The sequence below is a fragment of the Martes martes genome, assembly GCF_963455335.1.
Source record: "Martes martes genome assembly, chromosome: 5".
Lineage (NCBI taxonomy): Eukaryota > Metazoa > Chordata > Mammalia > Carnivora > Mustelidae > Martes > Martes martes.
The window spans coordinates 59,095,638-59,113,225 of NC_137892.1; the positions used below are offsets into that span (position 1 = coordinate 59,095,638).

A 17,588-nucleotide genomic window follows, 5' to 3' on the forward strand; every position below is an offset into this window, starting at 1 on the left:
TGCTTAATGCTTTGCATTGTAACAAAAATTCAAAATACATAAAAGGAGACCTGATCGTACTTTAAGGAAAAGTAAATCCATAATTAGTTATAGATTTGAACACATTCTCAGTCATTGGGAGAACAGGTAAATAGAGAGTAAGTTGGGGCACCAGGTGACTTAGTTGGTTAAGCATCCAACTGTTGGTTTTGGCTCAGGTAATGATTATCAGGGTTGTGAACTCAAGCCACAAGTCCCACTCCACACTCAGTGCGATGCCAGCTTAAGATTCTTTCTGCCTCTTTCTTCCTACCCTCCTGCTCCTCCCCTCCCCACTCTTGTACACCCTCTTTCTTAAAGAAAGAAAAAGAAAGAAAGAAAAGAAAAAAAAGAATACAGAAAACTTAAACAAGATTAACCATTTTATCTGACATTTAAGGAACAATCCACCTAACAACAGCAGAATCTTTCTTTCAAGTACACTCAGACAAATGAACAAGAGAGACCATATTCAGGGCCTTTTTACAAACCCAAATAAACGTAAAAGGTTTTAAGTCATATGATATTTTGTAACAACAATGGACCTAAGTTAAAAACCAGTAACAGAAAGACATCTGGAATATAAAAAAAAATAATTAGAAGTAAATTACAAACTTCCAAATAATTCATAAGTGAAAAACAAAATCAAAAAGGAAATTAGACAGTACTTTATTAAACTAAATCTTTTTTTAAAAATGATATACCAAAATTTATGAAATGCATGAATGCACTTGGAAGAAAAGTCAGATTCTAAAATGACTATATTAGTAAAAAGAAAAGTCTCAAATCAATGATCTAAGCTTCTATTGCAGAATGATAAACTGATAAAAGATTTACAAAACCTGCACTTTGAAAACTCCAAACAGCTGCTAAGTGACTAAGGAATATTAAGTCAGTGTTTCTCCACTTTGGAACTCATGATGTTCTGAGCCAGTTACTTCTTTGCTGTAGGAAGCTGGTTCCTGTGCCCTGTAGGAAGTTTAGTGGCATCTCTAAGGATGCCAGTAGCAGCTGCTAACTGTGACAATCAAAAATGTCTCCATGTCCCTGGTAGAGCAAAATCTCCCCCTGTTGAGACCAATGAACTCAATAAATGGAGAGAGCGATCTTGTTCACAGACAGAAGACTCAATATTGTTTAGATGTCAAGTCTGTAAATGCAAGCATTCCCAATCAAGATTTCAAGAAAGTTAATGGTAGAAGTTGGCGAACTGACTGTAAATCCCATAAGAAAATTTGAAGTATACAAAAATTACAAAACTTTGAAAAAGAACAAAGTTGAAGAACTTATACTACCTGATTTCAGATTTTCTTATAAATCTAAGTATTCAAAACAGCTTGGGTTTGGCACAAAGATAAACAGCTGCTTTACTCATAGAAGCCCACAACTGGCAACCACCCAGATATCCATCAAAAAGTCAATGTGGTCTATCTGCACAATAGAATACTAGTCAGCAATGAAAAGAAAAATTGCTGATACACAACACATGATGATGCTCAAAAATTCTATACTATGTAAAGTCACATGTGAGAGTACATACTGTATGGTTCCATTTACATGAAATTCTAAAACAGGCAAAACTAATCTATAGTGACAGAGAACAGTTCAGTGGTTGCTCAGGGCCTGGAGGGTGGCAGGGTTGGGGAAGAACAGGGGGTAGTTGGGGACTGACTGAAAAGAGGCATGAAGGAACTGTCTAGAGTGATGAAAACTGTGTTTTTAAACACACAGTACATTTTATCATATGTACATTACACACTACACCTCAACAAATTAAAAAAAGAAAAATGTTTTGGGACAGAGGCCTAGATTCTACCCTAACTTAATACCTCTGCTTTCCTTAAGAATTTGCTTAGTACTTCAGCATCTGTTTCCTCACACAGAAACGGTGACAATGCCAAGTCCACAGGGTGAAGTGAAAGTACACGTCAAGGAGATTAACTGAGAAGTAAAAGCAAATACTAATATTATTAACACTCAAAAGTCCTTCTAGAGCATGATTTTTACATGTTATTTTCCACTTCTGTCTTTAACTTGTTTCTTTCCTGCACTATCCTGGAGTAACTGAAAAAACTAAAATATAATCATTTTGAGATGTTCTTTTAAAAGAAGAAAACATTTTAAATCAAAGCTGAGCAATATGAAGAAAAAGCAAAAGTTCTCAAAGATTAAAAGTATAGCTAAAAATTAATAATTTTCTTAAAGTAAAAATTCTAATGTCTTTTCTATGGCTTAACTAGAGAAGATCTACTTTGAGCAGAATTTCTGTACCACATATATTACTGGTTTAGTTCCCACATTCCAAAGGGGTCAGGAAATTATAAAGTGTTTAATATAAAAATGACAGATGTATACTAAATATTTCTATCACAGAAATAAAGAATACTATTTTTTTCCAGGCATTCAAACAACACATTTGCAACCCATACTCCAACAAACCTGAAAGCCATTACTATCTTTGACAAAGTCTTTCACAGAGCTTCACAATAAATGCTGAAATTCTGATATTTCATCTGGAAATGCCCGTTTGAATTCAAAGTCCCCAGACCACAGAAACACATGGTAATAATAAAGGATTTAGGACTAGTGTTTTTACAAACAACTTTGGCTGCTTTTAGCTAACTTATTTTACCTCATTTTTATAAATCTGAGAATGAAAATTAAATTACTGTAGGGAAGTTATTTGAACTTGGAATGCATTTTTTTACTTAAAAAGTTACAATATACAGCAAGACACAAACTAGCCTGTTCCTCACTGTATGTTGCAACATTTTTGGAACTAAAATATAACTGAAACAATTATTTGTAAAGGAAAATACTACAGAAATACCCCCGTAACAATAAAATGAACCCTTCTAAATGATGCTTCAATCTCTCTTAAATGTTAACATGCAGGGATTGCTAGTTGTCCTTCAATATCCCTCCTTCCCATTTTACACAGTAATGGAAATTTCTGGGCATAGGATACAGCTAAAGATTCCCTTGCAGCTAGGTGAAGCTTTGTGACTTAGTTCTGGACAATGTGATGTAAGCATCATGGCCTTAAAGAAAATGGACATGCTCTTTATTTTCTACTTAACTCAGTCCTGTTGCCTAAAAGGTAAACATATAGTAAAGCTAGAGCAGCCTTCTTGGACCATGAGATAAAAACTGCCTATTAAAAATGGCAAAGCAACATTACTAGAGAAGCCTGGGCCTCCAACATCATAAAGCCATCATACTAACCCAAGGCTGCCTATTTGGATTTTTAAATCAGAAAAAATCAAGCCTCCCTGGTACTTAGCTTGTCAAATTTTCAGCCTAAACAGCATCCTAGTTTCTGATGGTGGGCAAAGGAGACAAAGGAAAAGGAAATAAAAATAGACTTTACTTAATTCTAAAAGAAACCTGTAGCCAATTCTCATGTGTGTGTGTACGTGTGTGTGCGTGCATCATGTTTATTTGTTCTTCAAACCTCATGGCTTTCCTTCATTAGGGCTATTTTTAGAAATATAAAACTAACATGTTAGATGACCTAGGAAATCACTTTAAAACTTGACAGATGAGAAAACACAGGTATGAGCAAGCAAATAATGAGCCCAAGGTTATTTCTATCAAAAATTGTTAGGTGTTTTTATTTTGTGGCTCATAAATATTTGTTTTTCTGAAGAAACAGATCAAGTTATAAAAGCAAAAAAGGAAAACATTATTAAGATGTGTTGTTTGCATGACAAAGAATATACTGCAAAATCAGTATGACCTATGAATGGCACAGAAAAAGCAATGACACAAAGTATATGAATAATCTTCTGAATAGGGCTACCACTCACAGTAGAGACATAATGATTTCTAAATGCTTGCACTAGAGTATGTTTTCATCTAAAATGATCTACTGCCAACTGAAGGGCACTGGTAATGGGTCAGGAAGGGTCCCAAAGGTTTGTCCCATATGGAGAAAGAAAGTTAATGTCTTGTTGGTCATTCAAAACTTATTCCCATGGGAATTAAGCTAAAATTAAAAACAAAAACAAAAAGCAAAACAACAACAACAAAAAACCTATGTTATCCATAAGGAAAATTAGAGCGTAAATAGAATTTTGGGTGCTATGAGTTCAAAAGCAATCTCATGAAAAATATGCACATGCTCCCTCCAAAAAATGTGTTACATATACCTTAAATATTTCATTGCTTTGGACTGACAATTCTTTCACTCTAATAAAACATAAGATAATATTTTTTAAAACTCAGGTCTTTTTTTTTTTTTAAGATTTTATTTATTTATTTGACAGACACAGATCACAAGTAGGCAGAGTGTCAGGCAGAGAGAGAGAGGGGGAAGCAGGCCCCCGCCAAGCAGGGAGTCCGATGCGGGGCTCGATCCCAGGATCCTGAGCCCAAGGCAGAGGCTTTAACCCACTGAGCCACCCAGACGCCCCAAGAAACTCAGATCTTTTTGAATACAAAAATCAGTAGTTACTTCCTTTAAAGAAGTTTTTTTTAAGTAAGCACTATGCCCAACATGGGGCTTGAATTCACAAGCCCAGGTCAAGACTCAACATGCTCAGCAAGCCAGATGCCTCTTAAAAAAAGAAAGTTTTTTTAAAAAAAGAACATTTTATATAAATTTCAAGTAAATCTCATATGGCTTGAATACTCGAAATGTTCAAATTACGCAGTGATCTCCAACACAAAATTAAAAACATAAAATTTCTGGAACCGGTGGCAACAAATGCTGAAAAACCATGATTCTGAGAGTCTGAATCTGGTAGTAAATGTACTTAGGGCTCACAGAATATTTTTTTGCCATGGGAGTGTAACCTTATGCCAACAAACAACAGAATTCACTACAACTTTCTGAATTGCATCTATGTTCATTCTTTTCTTTTTTTCTAAGTATAAGAGGTCATTTTTGGCAACAATCAGATGTCTGTGTCATCAAGGAAAGGATTGCAAATTCCTTTTAAATTTTTAGGTCATCCAAAGCACTATAAGTCTTAAAAAGTATTCTTCCATTTTCCCAATTGTCTGCATATTTTTGCCAGCAGATAAATTTACAAGATACTGTCACTCTGAAATTCAATTTGCATAAGCACATCCTGAAGCACTGGAAAATTCCCACAGCAGTTTGGCCAAATGAATTTGTGATTTTCATCTGCATCCATAAAGCTTCAAATACCCAAAAATATCCAAGTAAGTCCAGTCATGAATAAACTCGTCCAACTGTTCTAAGAGTAGCATTTCTTTCTCTCATAAGCATTTTAATAGACGATAAATAAGGAGGCAGCTACCTAAACTGCAGTGTAGTGCTCTAAGACATATCCTTTAAGGAACCAACGCACTTCTGCATTACTGGGAATCTCCTATTCTGTCTCCACTTCTTGAGAAAACCCATTGAATAGGTTCATGGTTCATGGTTCTGACTCAGTGAATTTGATTCTGTTCAGGGTGGTAAGCAAGTATCTTTCAGGATAACTGTCAAAGTTCTTAACGCTGATTCATGCCAAGCCAACTGTAAAACATGTAGGTCATGAATATTTGAAGTTCTTTCTTCACAAAAGCAGCAAAGTCAGATGTACTGCCAAGCACGGTAAGTACTCTGTCCAACTCCGATGCAGCAAACCCCCTAATGTTAGTCATTTCATACAAATGTTTGTTGAATGGGAAATGGTATAACTCCCAATTTGACAATGATCTGCTTCAAAATATTAAAAGAAACACTCAGCAGTTTTAGAGTACGTAACATCATCTGATTGTGCTTCGGCCATAGGAAAGAACATTTTGTAATAAATAACCAAGTTTCAGCAGCCCGTTCAAACTTTTCTTAACCCATTCTAAATTATCATTTTAAGAACCCCACATAGTGAAACTTACATAAATTGGCAGGTAAATGGAAAAAGTATGTATCTTCTAAACAGAAATAATTACTGAAGCCAGACTCTGTATTATCCTCTATAGGTTAACATACATTTCAAAATAATGATTCCATCTGTTGCTTTACATGTTTCTCCATTTGGTGAAATCCCTTTAATCATTCTGAATTAAAGAGTCATTTTCAAGGAATTTTTTAAACTCAATTTAGTTCCAGCACAAATTGTCAATAACTGTCTCTACCCTTAACGTGCTTAAGATTTCCCTCCCTTTCTTCTACTGAAGACCTTGTATCAGAATATAAACCACTGGCAAAAGCAAATAATTCAATTGCTAATTATCCCATAAACTTGGGTAAAATATATAAACAGTACATTTTGATAAATATTTTTGATACATAAACCACCTACCTTGATCTGAATTGGTATAAGAACTAAACAAGACAAGTAGCAGATATCCTTGTCTGTAAAGCATGCAAGCCTTCAAAAGCCTGGGGTGAATGTTATTTCTCTTTTAGTATTTCTAAGTTTGATATATAAATAAAACACCTTAATTCCTGATGATATGTCTTCCTACACTTAACTATCTCATTTTGTAATTGTGAATACATTCTAGTAGAGAATGAGTTATGATTATTAAATATTCAATGGTAAATATATTCCCTTCTTTATTTTTTTTAAAGTTTTTTCTTTGTTTTTAAAGATTTTATTTATTTATTTGACAGACAGAGATCACAAGTAGGCAGAGAGGCAAGCAGAGAGAGAGAGGAGTAACCAGGCTCCCCGCCAAGCAGAGAGCCCAATGCTGGACTCGATTCCAGGACCCTGAGATCATGACCTGAGCCGAAGGCAGAGGCTTAACCCACTAAGCCACCCAGGCGCCCTATTCCCTTCTTTCTTAAAAGCAGTATTTCCCAAAACTTACTACAATAAACCCTGTCTCAATGGTCTAAAGTTTCTGACCCCACTTGGCACAACTGCTCATTCATATAATTATCTTTATAAATACTTATTTTTAAGGCATTAAAAACTAAATACATTTTCTAATGTACTTTTCACAATTAATTAGTATGAAGCATTTAATGACTGTAATGTTGCATGAAGAAGCATTCTTCCAACTTGGAAACCAAGTACTTTTTACACTTCTATTTCCCAGGTATCCTGGGAATAATAAGCTAGTTACTTAGGTAATTCCTCAATAAGTGCTCTGACATTTTACCACTTACAGTATTACAGAAAGTTTTACTTACTGAAACATCTTTCAGGTTTTTCTCAAAGGAAAAATGACAAGACTCTCTAGAAAAATCGAATTTGTATGCATCAGTTGGTCTTCCTCCTGATACCAATGCTTTTCTCAGCTCATCAACATATTTCTCTTTTTCCAACGCCATGTCATCGGCTTCTTGGGAAATCTCTGACTCAGAAACTATGGGAAACATTAATAAAAAGTTTTGAAATGAAAAATAAATTTCTAAACATGAGTACACACTTATTTACCTGTCGCTACTAATTTATCATTTATGTAACAAAAGTTTAAATAAAAGGTAAAGTCAATCCCCATACCACAAATTTTTAAGCCAAACTATGCCTCTTAACTGAACTAGAAATTTTTGAGAAACACATTAATTTAGTCTCAAATCTCATCTGAAAAACATTAGACTCCTTGCATTTTTTTTCTGTCCTCTGATGAAATACATGCATTGTAAATTACTAGAAAAACTACCATCCTATATGCCTGCTCCTAGGTCAAAACCAGATAAATTATTTCTTGTAATGATTAATAAGTTCATTTCTTTCTTCTTTGCCTCAGTTATTAATGAGATTAAGTAGTCTATAATCTACCTCTCACTCACATCTTTCTTTCTTCTTTGCCTCAGTTATTAATGAGATTAAGTAGTCTATAATCTACCTCTCACTCACATGGGCTGAGTCAAATTAAAGTAAAAATGGAGTTCATTCTTCTCATCTCATATGTGCCAAAATAGAGAAGTAGAGAAGGTGGATGAAGGTAGGGGATGAGGAACGAAAAAGAAGGGAATTAATATTTATTGAGTGTAGCCTGTTAGACACACATTACATTACAGATCCAGCTTCCAGTTCTCTCATCTAGGTATGCTGAAAGCTGATGCTTTACTCATCTACAGAGGTTTTTATTTCAGCAATTACATTCTCAATTCTAGATAGATATTCTCTTTCTTTATCATAATATCCTGTTCTTGACACACCCTTCCTTTAAATATTTGAAGGCTTTAAACATATTTAAGATCTCTTTCAGATCAGCCTTTATGCATGGTTCCTGGACTATTAATTCCATTTCTACTGCTGACACCTTCTCATTCTGTTTTTACCCTTTCGTGCTTTGCAATGTTTGAACAAGGCTTTCCTCTAGCCAGAGTATAATCTGCTCTGGGCAATAGAGGTGGCCTTGAATCAAGATTACTAGTTTACCTTCGTTGGAGCCGCTACAGGTTTCAACAGCTCTGGACCAGTTTTGAAAGTTAATTTCTTAACTTGGTTTTTACATTGGAAGCAAAGAGGTCATCCTTAAATCCCCCGTCCTTCATCCATACATAACACAGACTTTGGATTCTGATTTTTGTCTGGACTTTTATCTACTCATAGCTCTTAGTGACTAGTTTGACTCTATGCTGCATCTTCAAACCAAAGACTAGTCTTTTGTTTTTGTTTTGTCTTGTTCTGTTTTTTTAAGATTATTTCATTAACAAGATACCTTTCAGTTTCCTTTTTTTTTTCTTAAAGATTTTATTTTATTTATTTGAGAGAGAGAGAGAATGCACACAAGCAGGGGGGAGGGCAGAGGGAGAGGCAGGCTCCCCACTGAGGAGGAGCCTGATGCAGGACTCGAACCCAGGACCCTGAGATCATGACCCAATCTGAAGGCAGATGCTTAATGACTGAGCCACCCAGGCGTCCCCCAGTTTCCTTTCTTAACACTGGGAGCTCAGTTCCAGTTCCTTAAGAGGCCTGCCGTCTCAACATTCCACTCCACTTAGGTATTACAATCACAGTTCAGCTATTCCATGAACCTAAAGTTAAGCTTTAGCTCCCATTAACCACTTTGGTTTTTAGATACCTTTTCACAGATGGCACCTGGAGGGTTCCCTTTCTTACATCCCCAAACTGCAATGGGTCTGTTTGCTTTTAAAATTACAAGATTTAGTCTAACATTTGTTTGGAATGCATGTGTGTGGTCGGGTGGTTGCCTGTGTCAATTCAGGCTAATACAATGATGAAAGACTCATGTGGTTCTATACTTTTATATTTAAAGGTTACATTTATCTATTTTATTCCTTGTAACACTGAAAGATGTTTCAAATGATAAAATTGATGCTCAGATCAAGTAATGGTCTACAGTCACAGAATAGATTAAGTGGTCAAACTGGGATTCAAACTTATGGTCTCTTGGTTGTTTGGTTTTGTGGTGAGGCAGATAGGGGACACTGGAAAAACTATTTCCTTCCACTGTATTAAAAAACAATAGTATATACTACAGAAATTAATGAAAGCTTGACGAAAGAAACCCTAAAAATATAACACTTTTTTTCATACCTTTGGTCTGTATGCTATCAAGTACGTCTGGAAGCCCCATGACAGGCAAAGAGGAAGAGAATTTTGAAACATATCCATATATTTTTCATCATCCACTTTTGGTCATTTCTGATAGTGAAATATGAATCTCAAAACAGATGTCGAAAAAAGGTACGAACAAAAACTTTTATATTCTTTATTTGATTTTACAGCTTCTAAAAATCCTTTCATATATCTTGTCTCTCTCTGAAGCAGATGCATATTTAAGATGATCACCACTATCAAATCTATTTATCAAATCTAGTGATGTTTTAGTTACCCTAATAGCGCTTCTGGGGAAAAAAAAAAAAGATACAGAAACAAAAATAAAAAGACTAATTCTTCCTAGTTAAGGAATAATTTCATATTTTATGTTCGGTAATTCTGAAGAGTTATAAATACCTAAGAAGTGAAAATATTTCACAGAGAACAGGAAATAAATCTGTGGAAACCATCTTTAATGTAACTACAGAAAACACAAAAGAGGGCACCTGGGTTGGCTCAGTCAGTTAAGCGTCTGCCTTCAGCTCAGGTCATGATCCTAGGGTCCTGGAATCGAGGCCCAAATTAAGCTCCCTGCTCAGTGGGGAGCCTGCTTCTCCCTATTTCTGTTGCTCACGCTCTCTCTCCCTCTATCTCTTTCTCAAATAAATAAATAAAATCTTTTAAAAAAAGAAAGAAAGAAAGAAAGGATACCTATTGATAAAATATCCAGTGAAAAGCATTCTAAATTTCAATAAAATGAAAAGATACATATCTGAAAATATTTCATTGCATCTATCGGTTTAATTCACTTACTTAAAACAATGCTTACTCAGTATCTACTATGTTCTAAGTACTCTTCTAGGCACCAAGGATACAAAAGTTTAAAAGACAGAAATTCCAGCCTCATGCAGCCTAATTCAAGTGTTGACATCTTAGATATTCTCTTACATTATACCATCTGTGAATGCTGTTCTATTATTATGGAATATTTCATTTTTAAGAGGAAAAAAATATGAAAGAAAATTTTCTATTTATACTTCCCTTTAAACACTGTGAGAAAAAATTAAGAAAAAAATTTACTTAAATATTTCCACTAACAGTAAATGTGAAATTTTGACTGCATATTCAGAACTTCAGCTCTGGAAAAACAACTCAGTCACTGGTTTTGAATTCTGTGCTAAGAACATCTGGAAGAAGCACAGCTGTAAGCACTCACTGCTCCAAAAACTCTGGTGACCAGAAATAAAAGCCATGGAAATAATAAAATTCAGCAAGGATACAGCTGAACCACATAATAATAGCATAAAAAGTAAGCAGGCCAACATGACCAAAAACCAAGGAATTATTCTCAGATACATAGGATCCAAGAAAGCATCATTTTAACACTATTTGTGGGTAGATGAAGATGTAAGCAATGAAAGATTTTTTCTTTTGAATCTTTACGGATAATGAACCGAAGACTATGCATAACCTAAGTTTGTGTTGGTGCTTTAATGACAGCCTTAGCATCCCTTTACAGATCTTGTTGGTATCACATCATGGACCTACTTCACTGCATTTATTAAAAATCCTTTTCCCCTGTACTCTGACACGTAATCTCCATATAGGTCACCAAATATCAATGGTTAGAACAAATATAAATGAATATAATTACTTGATAATAAATGTATTAATAGGGGCGCCTGGGTGGCTCAGTGGGTTAAAGCCTCTGCCTTTTGGCTCAAGTCATGATCCCAGGGTCCTGGGATCCAGCCCCTTATTGGGCTCTCTGCTCAGCGGGGAGCCTGCTTCCTCCTCTCTCTCTGCCTGCTTCTCTGCCTACTTGTGATCTCCGTCTGTCAAATAAATAAATAAAATCTTTAAAAATAAATAAATAAATGTATCAATAAAGTTTACTTTTCAGTGAACTACTTCAGAGATGGGTAAGTTTCTTAGTGCTGATAGATTTATAAAGTTCATATAATAGTCATCAATCATTAAACTACTTTGTGACTTAACTGTGCGATACAACCCTCTATAATGTTGAAGTGATGATAAACCACATGATAATTAGACCTCAAAACACTCATTAGATAAAACATTACTAATGGAAAAGAAATCAGTGAATTTAGTGTGTGGGAGATTAAAAGGAACCCCACATCCTTTTAATTTTACTCAAATGAAAAGAGAAAAAAAATTATCCAAATTGAAGGTTGCAGCAATCAAAAAGTTGTACAAAAAAACAGGATGAGGTATAGGAAGGAAATCCATTTTCATGTTTCAATTATGTAATTGTTTCAATGTTCTTAATCATGTTATTGTCTATCTATAAAGTGCCAAGCCAAATCATATTCCTGTAATAAGTTTCAACTAACCATGGAAACAATGTTATATTATTTGGTTTGATACTTAGTCCCTGAAATTTATACAAGAAAATAGAAATGAATAATGAAAGATATATAAAACATTTGTGAGTTTCAAAACTTTACTATCCTTGGAAATAAAACAACCATATATGGTGCACTGTAAAATTTTCTGTCTGAAAGCCTGGTTAGTAAGCAAACCAAATTTTAACAACACAACAAAGGATATGAAGTTTTCTATCACATTTTGCTCACGTTATTCATTAGCTAAAAAACAAATGGCAAAGCATACTATATTTCTGATCAATGCCAACGATAAATAAATATGAAACTGGAGTTTTCATCAAAAATGCTAATTCTAAAATAAATGGTTCACTTTCTTTTTTCCTAAAAAGTTCTATACATTTGAGGCATCCTTTCAAAGAATATCTATTGAACATGGAGGTCCCAGGCACTGGTCTAGGTACCTATAAAGAATGAATGACAGACAAATCAGATGCATTCCTTGCTCCTAATGAATCTAGTGAAACAATATTCATAATAATAATAATAATATTAAGAACAACTGCCAGCACATTATGGCATACACAAATTGCTCCATAAATGTAAATTCAGCGTAAATTTCTGGTTGATTTAAAAATTAATCAGTGTATTCTTTTATCCCCAATCCTTAATGGAAAAAAAAATGCAAACAACATAGCATCTCAAGGTCATCTGTCTAATCATAACTCATTATACACAATAAGCTATTTGTCAGTTGGGAACATCTAAGTTATAAATACAGTATTCCTTACATACAAGAAACCATTTCACCTAGGATCTGCCTCCTGGGCTGTTTGGTTGGAACTCCTCTTCTCTCCAGACAACTGGCATTAACCTACTGCCATTATCTTCAGCCATGTGCACCCCCTTTCCAAAACAGAGCTATTGCCACCTGGGTATACTAGCATGCATAGAGCTAACCTGAAAAATTCTCTTCCACTCCTCCACGGTAACAACCAAGCAGTGACTGGTTTCTCTTACATAGAAGTTTACAGCTTAAATATATGCCATAATAGGTACTGCAAACATTATCCTTGAAATTTCTCTATTTCATTAATACTTAAACCAGCATTCCTTGCTCTCTGTCATAAGAGTTTTTTTTTTAAAAACCCTGCAAGTATAAGTTCAGTGTGACTGTACTGTGTAACAGAATTTGTAATATCCAAAAAACAAAACTTCACTATGTAATTTTAAAAAATGATATAATAATTATAGTAACAAGTTTAAGGGAAATATTTCAAAATTAATAGAACATATAAATGGCATGTAAATTGACATGACAAAATTATTTTACCTAAAACATAATTTACAACATAACTCTAGAAATGACTGTTGCATAACTGTAGACAGTTTCTAAAATGTTTCAAAAAATGTTTTAGAAGAGCATGAAAACTTCACCACATGAGCAAAACATAATTCTGTATATTTTCACTTTACACCTGCCATGTTCCATAATTTCTGGGCCATTAGGCTTTTTAAAAGAGTACTGTGAGAGACACAAAAGATTCAGTCTATTTCATGAAATAAAAGCCAAAATCCCAATGAAGATTTGAACCTTGGTTTACAAAATCTCTAAAACTGTTTTGTTTTTGTTACAAATGTAATACTTGTTCACTAGAAAATAATTCAAACAAGGTAAGTGTCTGAAATAAAAAGAAAATCACCACCACCCCACTCCACCAAGCTAGCACCATCCTTTGGCCCAGCTAAACCACCTCCCTATGCCTCCCAATATTTCCCTGGGGTCTTGGGGGAAAAAAAAAAGAAGTGTATAAAGTACTATCTACGTTTTGTATAAAGAGATCATTTAAAAACCCTGACCAGCCCAAGTGTGAAGATTCAACTGTAACCTGGGGCACATGCTTATTTCTCTATCCTTCTATTCATTATAGAAATTGGCATTAAATATTATAAATCCACACGTATATTAGAGAGCAATAAGTACAGCAGTCATATAAATTTTACCCAGAATCTACTAAAGAAATACCTTAATTCCGAATTGTCACTGAGGACTGAAGAACAGCACATTATCAAAATTTTATTTTTAAAAGAATTTGCTTTGAATATTACCTGTCCCGGTCCATGCTGACTGACCATCAGTAAGTGTAATAACAAAACCAGATCCTAGTGTTTTCTCCCAAGCCACTTGTAGAAAATGAATTATATCAGGTTCAGAAGCAAGACAGATTCTGCTTACTTTTCTCTCCATTTCTGGTCACCTGTTATAAAAGAATAAAATTAGTATTTTTGCAAGAAACTATCAAATAGTGATGCTTTGTATATTGGTCTCTCAGCTACACAAAGCACCACGGAAATAAGTAAAACAAAACAAAACAAAAAAAAAAAACACATGCAATAGCTAGCCAACCACAAAACTCAGTAAATCATAGTTCTATTCAATACTGATTTGTAATTTTTACAGATGAGAAAAACAGAGGTCCATAAATGGCAAATGAGTTGCCCAAGTTGAATGCTGAAAAAAAAAATGACTATATCCAACAATATGAAGAGTAAAGACTTTTCTTACTGATCCCAATTTCATTTCTAATCATTCAAGGTTCTTCTTCTATGAATTCAAAAACCATTCTTCTGGTAATTTACTCTAGAACCTTGCCCAGACTGACCTCACTTACCAAACTGTGGTACGACATATACTTGGTTCAAAGCAAATAACTGTATTTTTTCTAATACTGGAATATCCCTTGACCACGTGCACTTCATTAAGAGATGCTTAAGCTGTAGAAGCTAACATGCAGAACAAAAATACCCTAAAAGTTACAAACATGCAAAGAAAAAACATTACAAAAAGTCAAAGCCAGGAACAAAGCATAAACTTCCAAAGATGAAAAACTACAGAGAATTATTCTTTAATCACAAAGCATGAATCTCTTCCTAGATAATCCTGAAAAAGCTAAAAAAAAAATTCTTTAATCTTTTATTTGGGGAAAAGAGTATAAAATTGCTTCAACTTATATGACCAGTATATATAGATAGATAGATAGATAAAATATGCTATAAAAATCCAAAAGTAAATTAATTGGCACTTCACTGACAACTGAATAAGTTTTAACAAGAGCAAATTTTTAAATCAGTTGCTTTCTCAATTTAAGATTATTTTCATAAATAAAGCATATTATTTTTCTCAATTAACAGCTGAATTGAAAATAAAAACAACTGAATATGAAAAACTCACTTTGTCAGCTCTTCACACAACTGAATATGAAAATAAAAACAACTCACTTTGTCAGCTCTTCACAAAACAAAACTAACTTACTACAGATCTCTATCTTCTGGGAGTGGGAGGGATGCTTAATTATAGAATGCTAGAGCTATTCTACCTTAACAGTAAAAAGCACAAGGAAGCAGGGCAATTTCCAGAATAAAAGAAAAAAAGTACCTAAAATTAAGAGTGTAAGATACCTCCAAATTGGTAAATTAACAATAATTCTAACTTCTACCTAAAGTGTACTCAGAAGATGTTTATTATTCCTCCCAGCAAAAGATCAAGCTTTAAAATAATCATACTTGCAGCCACACCAATTAAGTATGTTTATGTGTTAAAAATATGTAAATGTGGGGGCACCTGGGTAGCTCAGTGGGTTAAAGCCTCTGCGTTTGGCTCAGGTCATGATCCCAGGGTCCTGGGATTAAGCCCCACTTCGGGTGCTCTGTTCAGCAGGGAGCCTGCTTCCCCATCTCTCTCTCTGCCTGCCTCTCTGCCTACTTGTGATCTCTGTCTGTCAAAAAAATGAATGAAATCTTAAAAAAAAATATATATATATATATATGTAAATGTGTAGGTTTGACTACATCACCCACTAAAAAATGTAATTATTTCTACATATTTCATTTACTGAAAAATTTTTCCTACATTGAGGCCTTTTTTGCCTCAGTATGCTTACTTATGAAATGTGTTTTCCATTTGTGAATAAATTTCTTTTAAATCAATTAATCAAAACACTATTAAGTGTTAATGCAGTTAATTATCCACATGCTCTGTTAATCCTTAAATTTGAAAATTACTGGGAAATGTGTATTACTATTTTTCCATGCCAATCATCAAAAAAGACACATAGAGATTTACATAATTCTAATAGGCCCCCAAACCCATGACTTCGGAGGGGGAGGTAATAGAAATTACTTTTTTTTTTTTTTTAAGATTTTATTTATTTATTTGACAGACAGAGATCACAAGCAGGCAGAGAGGCAGGCAGAGAGAGAGAGGAAGGGAGGCAGGCTCCCTGCTGAGCAGAGAGCCCCGTGTGGGGCTCAATCACAGGACCCTGGGATCATGACCTGAGCCGAAGGCAGAGGCTTTAACCCACTGAGCCACCCAGGCGCCCCTAGAAACTACTTTTGAAGGTCACTTTTTGCCTCTCTAGAATTTATATACAAACACAAAGAGACACTTGCACAGGTTTTTCCTTCTTAAATATGTCTCAAGAAGCATGGCTATTGTTAGCAATTAATGTAACTTTGTGGAAGGAAAACTCAGCACTTAAAATTCCTCTAAAACAGCAATTGGTTTCACTGCTATTTTTCACCATATTTGAAACAAGTGACAAACTGCTAATTATACAAAGCAGTTTTAAAATTCAATATTCCAGATGCTTCATTCTACTTTCACAATGACATAAAGGGCTTTAATCTCAGTAATGTTAAATAGACATTTAGGGGTCAGATTAGTTTTAACATCTTTGAATTATTTGTGTTTCAAGTATTTTCCAGTTTTCTGATCAACTCTATGTACTCACAGCTAAAATTAAACTGTTTTATTTTAAAGATTCCATTATTTCACTAAACTCAGATCTGAAACTTTGGATACTACCTGTGAGTCATGTTTAAGCACTTAACATTAAGAGCCCAAATGTGACCACTCAGTATCTTAAAAATACTTTGTGCCTCAGTAGCCTCAGATGCTTTCCTCTCTATCAACTGAGTTTTAATTTCCTGATAATGTATTATTTGAATGACTTTTGAATGAAATTCATTCTTCTACTTACTGAAGTCACCCCCTCATTAAATATCAAATACAAAATATCTAAGAACCAACCACAAAAATAGGAAAAAGGATGACTTGCCAGTCTTTCAAGAATCCTAAGAGCAAACCAATGATCTCTTTGCTTCCAGCAGCCCTGTAAATGGGAATAGTCAGCCATAGTTTTTCTGCTCCAAATACTTGAAGAAAGGGCTGCAATCTTCTTTAGAGGGATTGATTGATTAGGGCCATAAGAAAGCGTGTGTTTCGTTTTCTAAGGGCACTAAAGGTCGCACTAGAATCGGCACCTCTCCCAGCCAGAGCCAAGGATCTAAGAGAAGCCTGCAGGTGGAAACAGTTGAGTCCCACCCCAATTTGTATTTCAGTAGCTTTATTGAGAGCTCAGAACAGTTGAGAATTGAGAAGCTTATCTTTAGTACTTTGTGTCTTTGATACTTGGCTTCCTTCTTAGAAGAGAAATAAGTTGTTGGCTGGTATGCAGTTGATGTGATCTACACTCTGAACAAATACCATTCACAGTTGCCTCTGAATAAACAAGACACTTTTTAAATTAGTTTACAAAGAATTTTGTATGCCCTTTTGGATGCTGATAAGGAGCAGTGCAGAAGCCAACTCTCTTAGGTCAGCTCAAGTTAGTGACAACACTATATCATTGATAACACCATTTTGAACTTGAGCTTCTTTTATTTTCCTTTATAGTAAGTTACGGCTTCTTTTCAAGCTGCTTGGGCTGCAGGTGTTCAAACTTCTGCAGCTATGCCAAGGAGT

The 17,588-nt window shown here is 34.6% G+C and overlaps 1 protein-coding gene across 2 annotated transcripts in view; it reads right to left on the bottom strand.

Moving 5' to 3' along the window:
- Positions 1 to 17,588, bottom strand: part of XRCC4 (X-ray repair cross complementing 4) — a 251,614-nt gene that overhangs the window by 225,524 nt on the left and 8,502 nt on the right. For both annotated transcript variants that reach the window (XR_013966814.1, XM_080803450.1), the window contains exons 2-3: positions 13,892 to 14,040; positions 7,115 to 7,290 (exon numbers count right to left, since the gene is read on the bottom strand). Coding sequence is in view for 1 of the 2 variants with exons in the window: in XM_080803450.1 (XP_080659576.1) it covers positions 7,115 to 7,290; positions 13,892 to 14,030 (315 nt within the window). In the remaining variant the exon portion in view is untranslated. The remainder of the gene's footprint in view (positions 1 to 7,114; positions 7,291 to 13,891; positions 14,041 to 17,588) is intronic.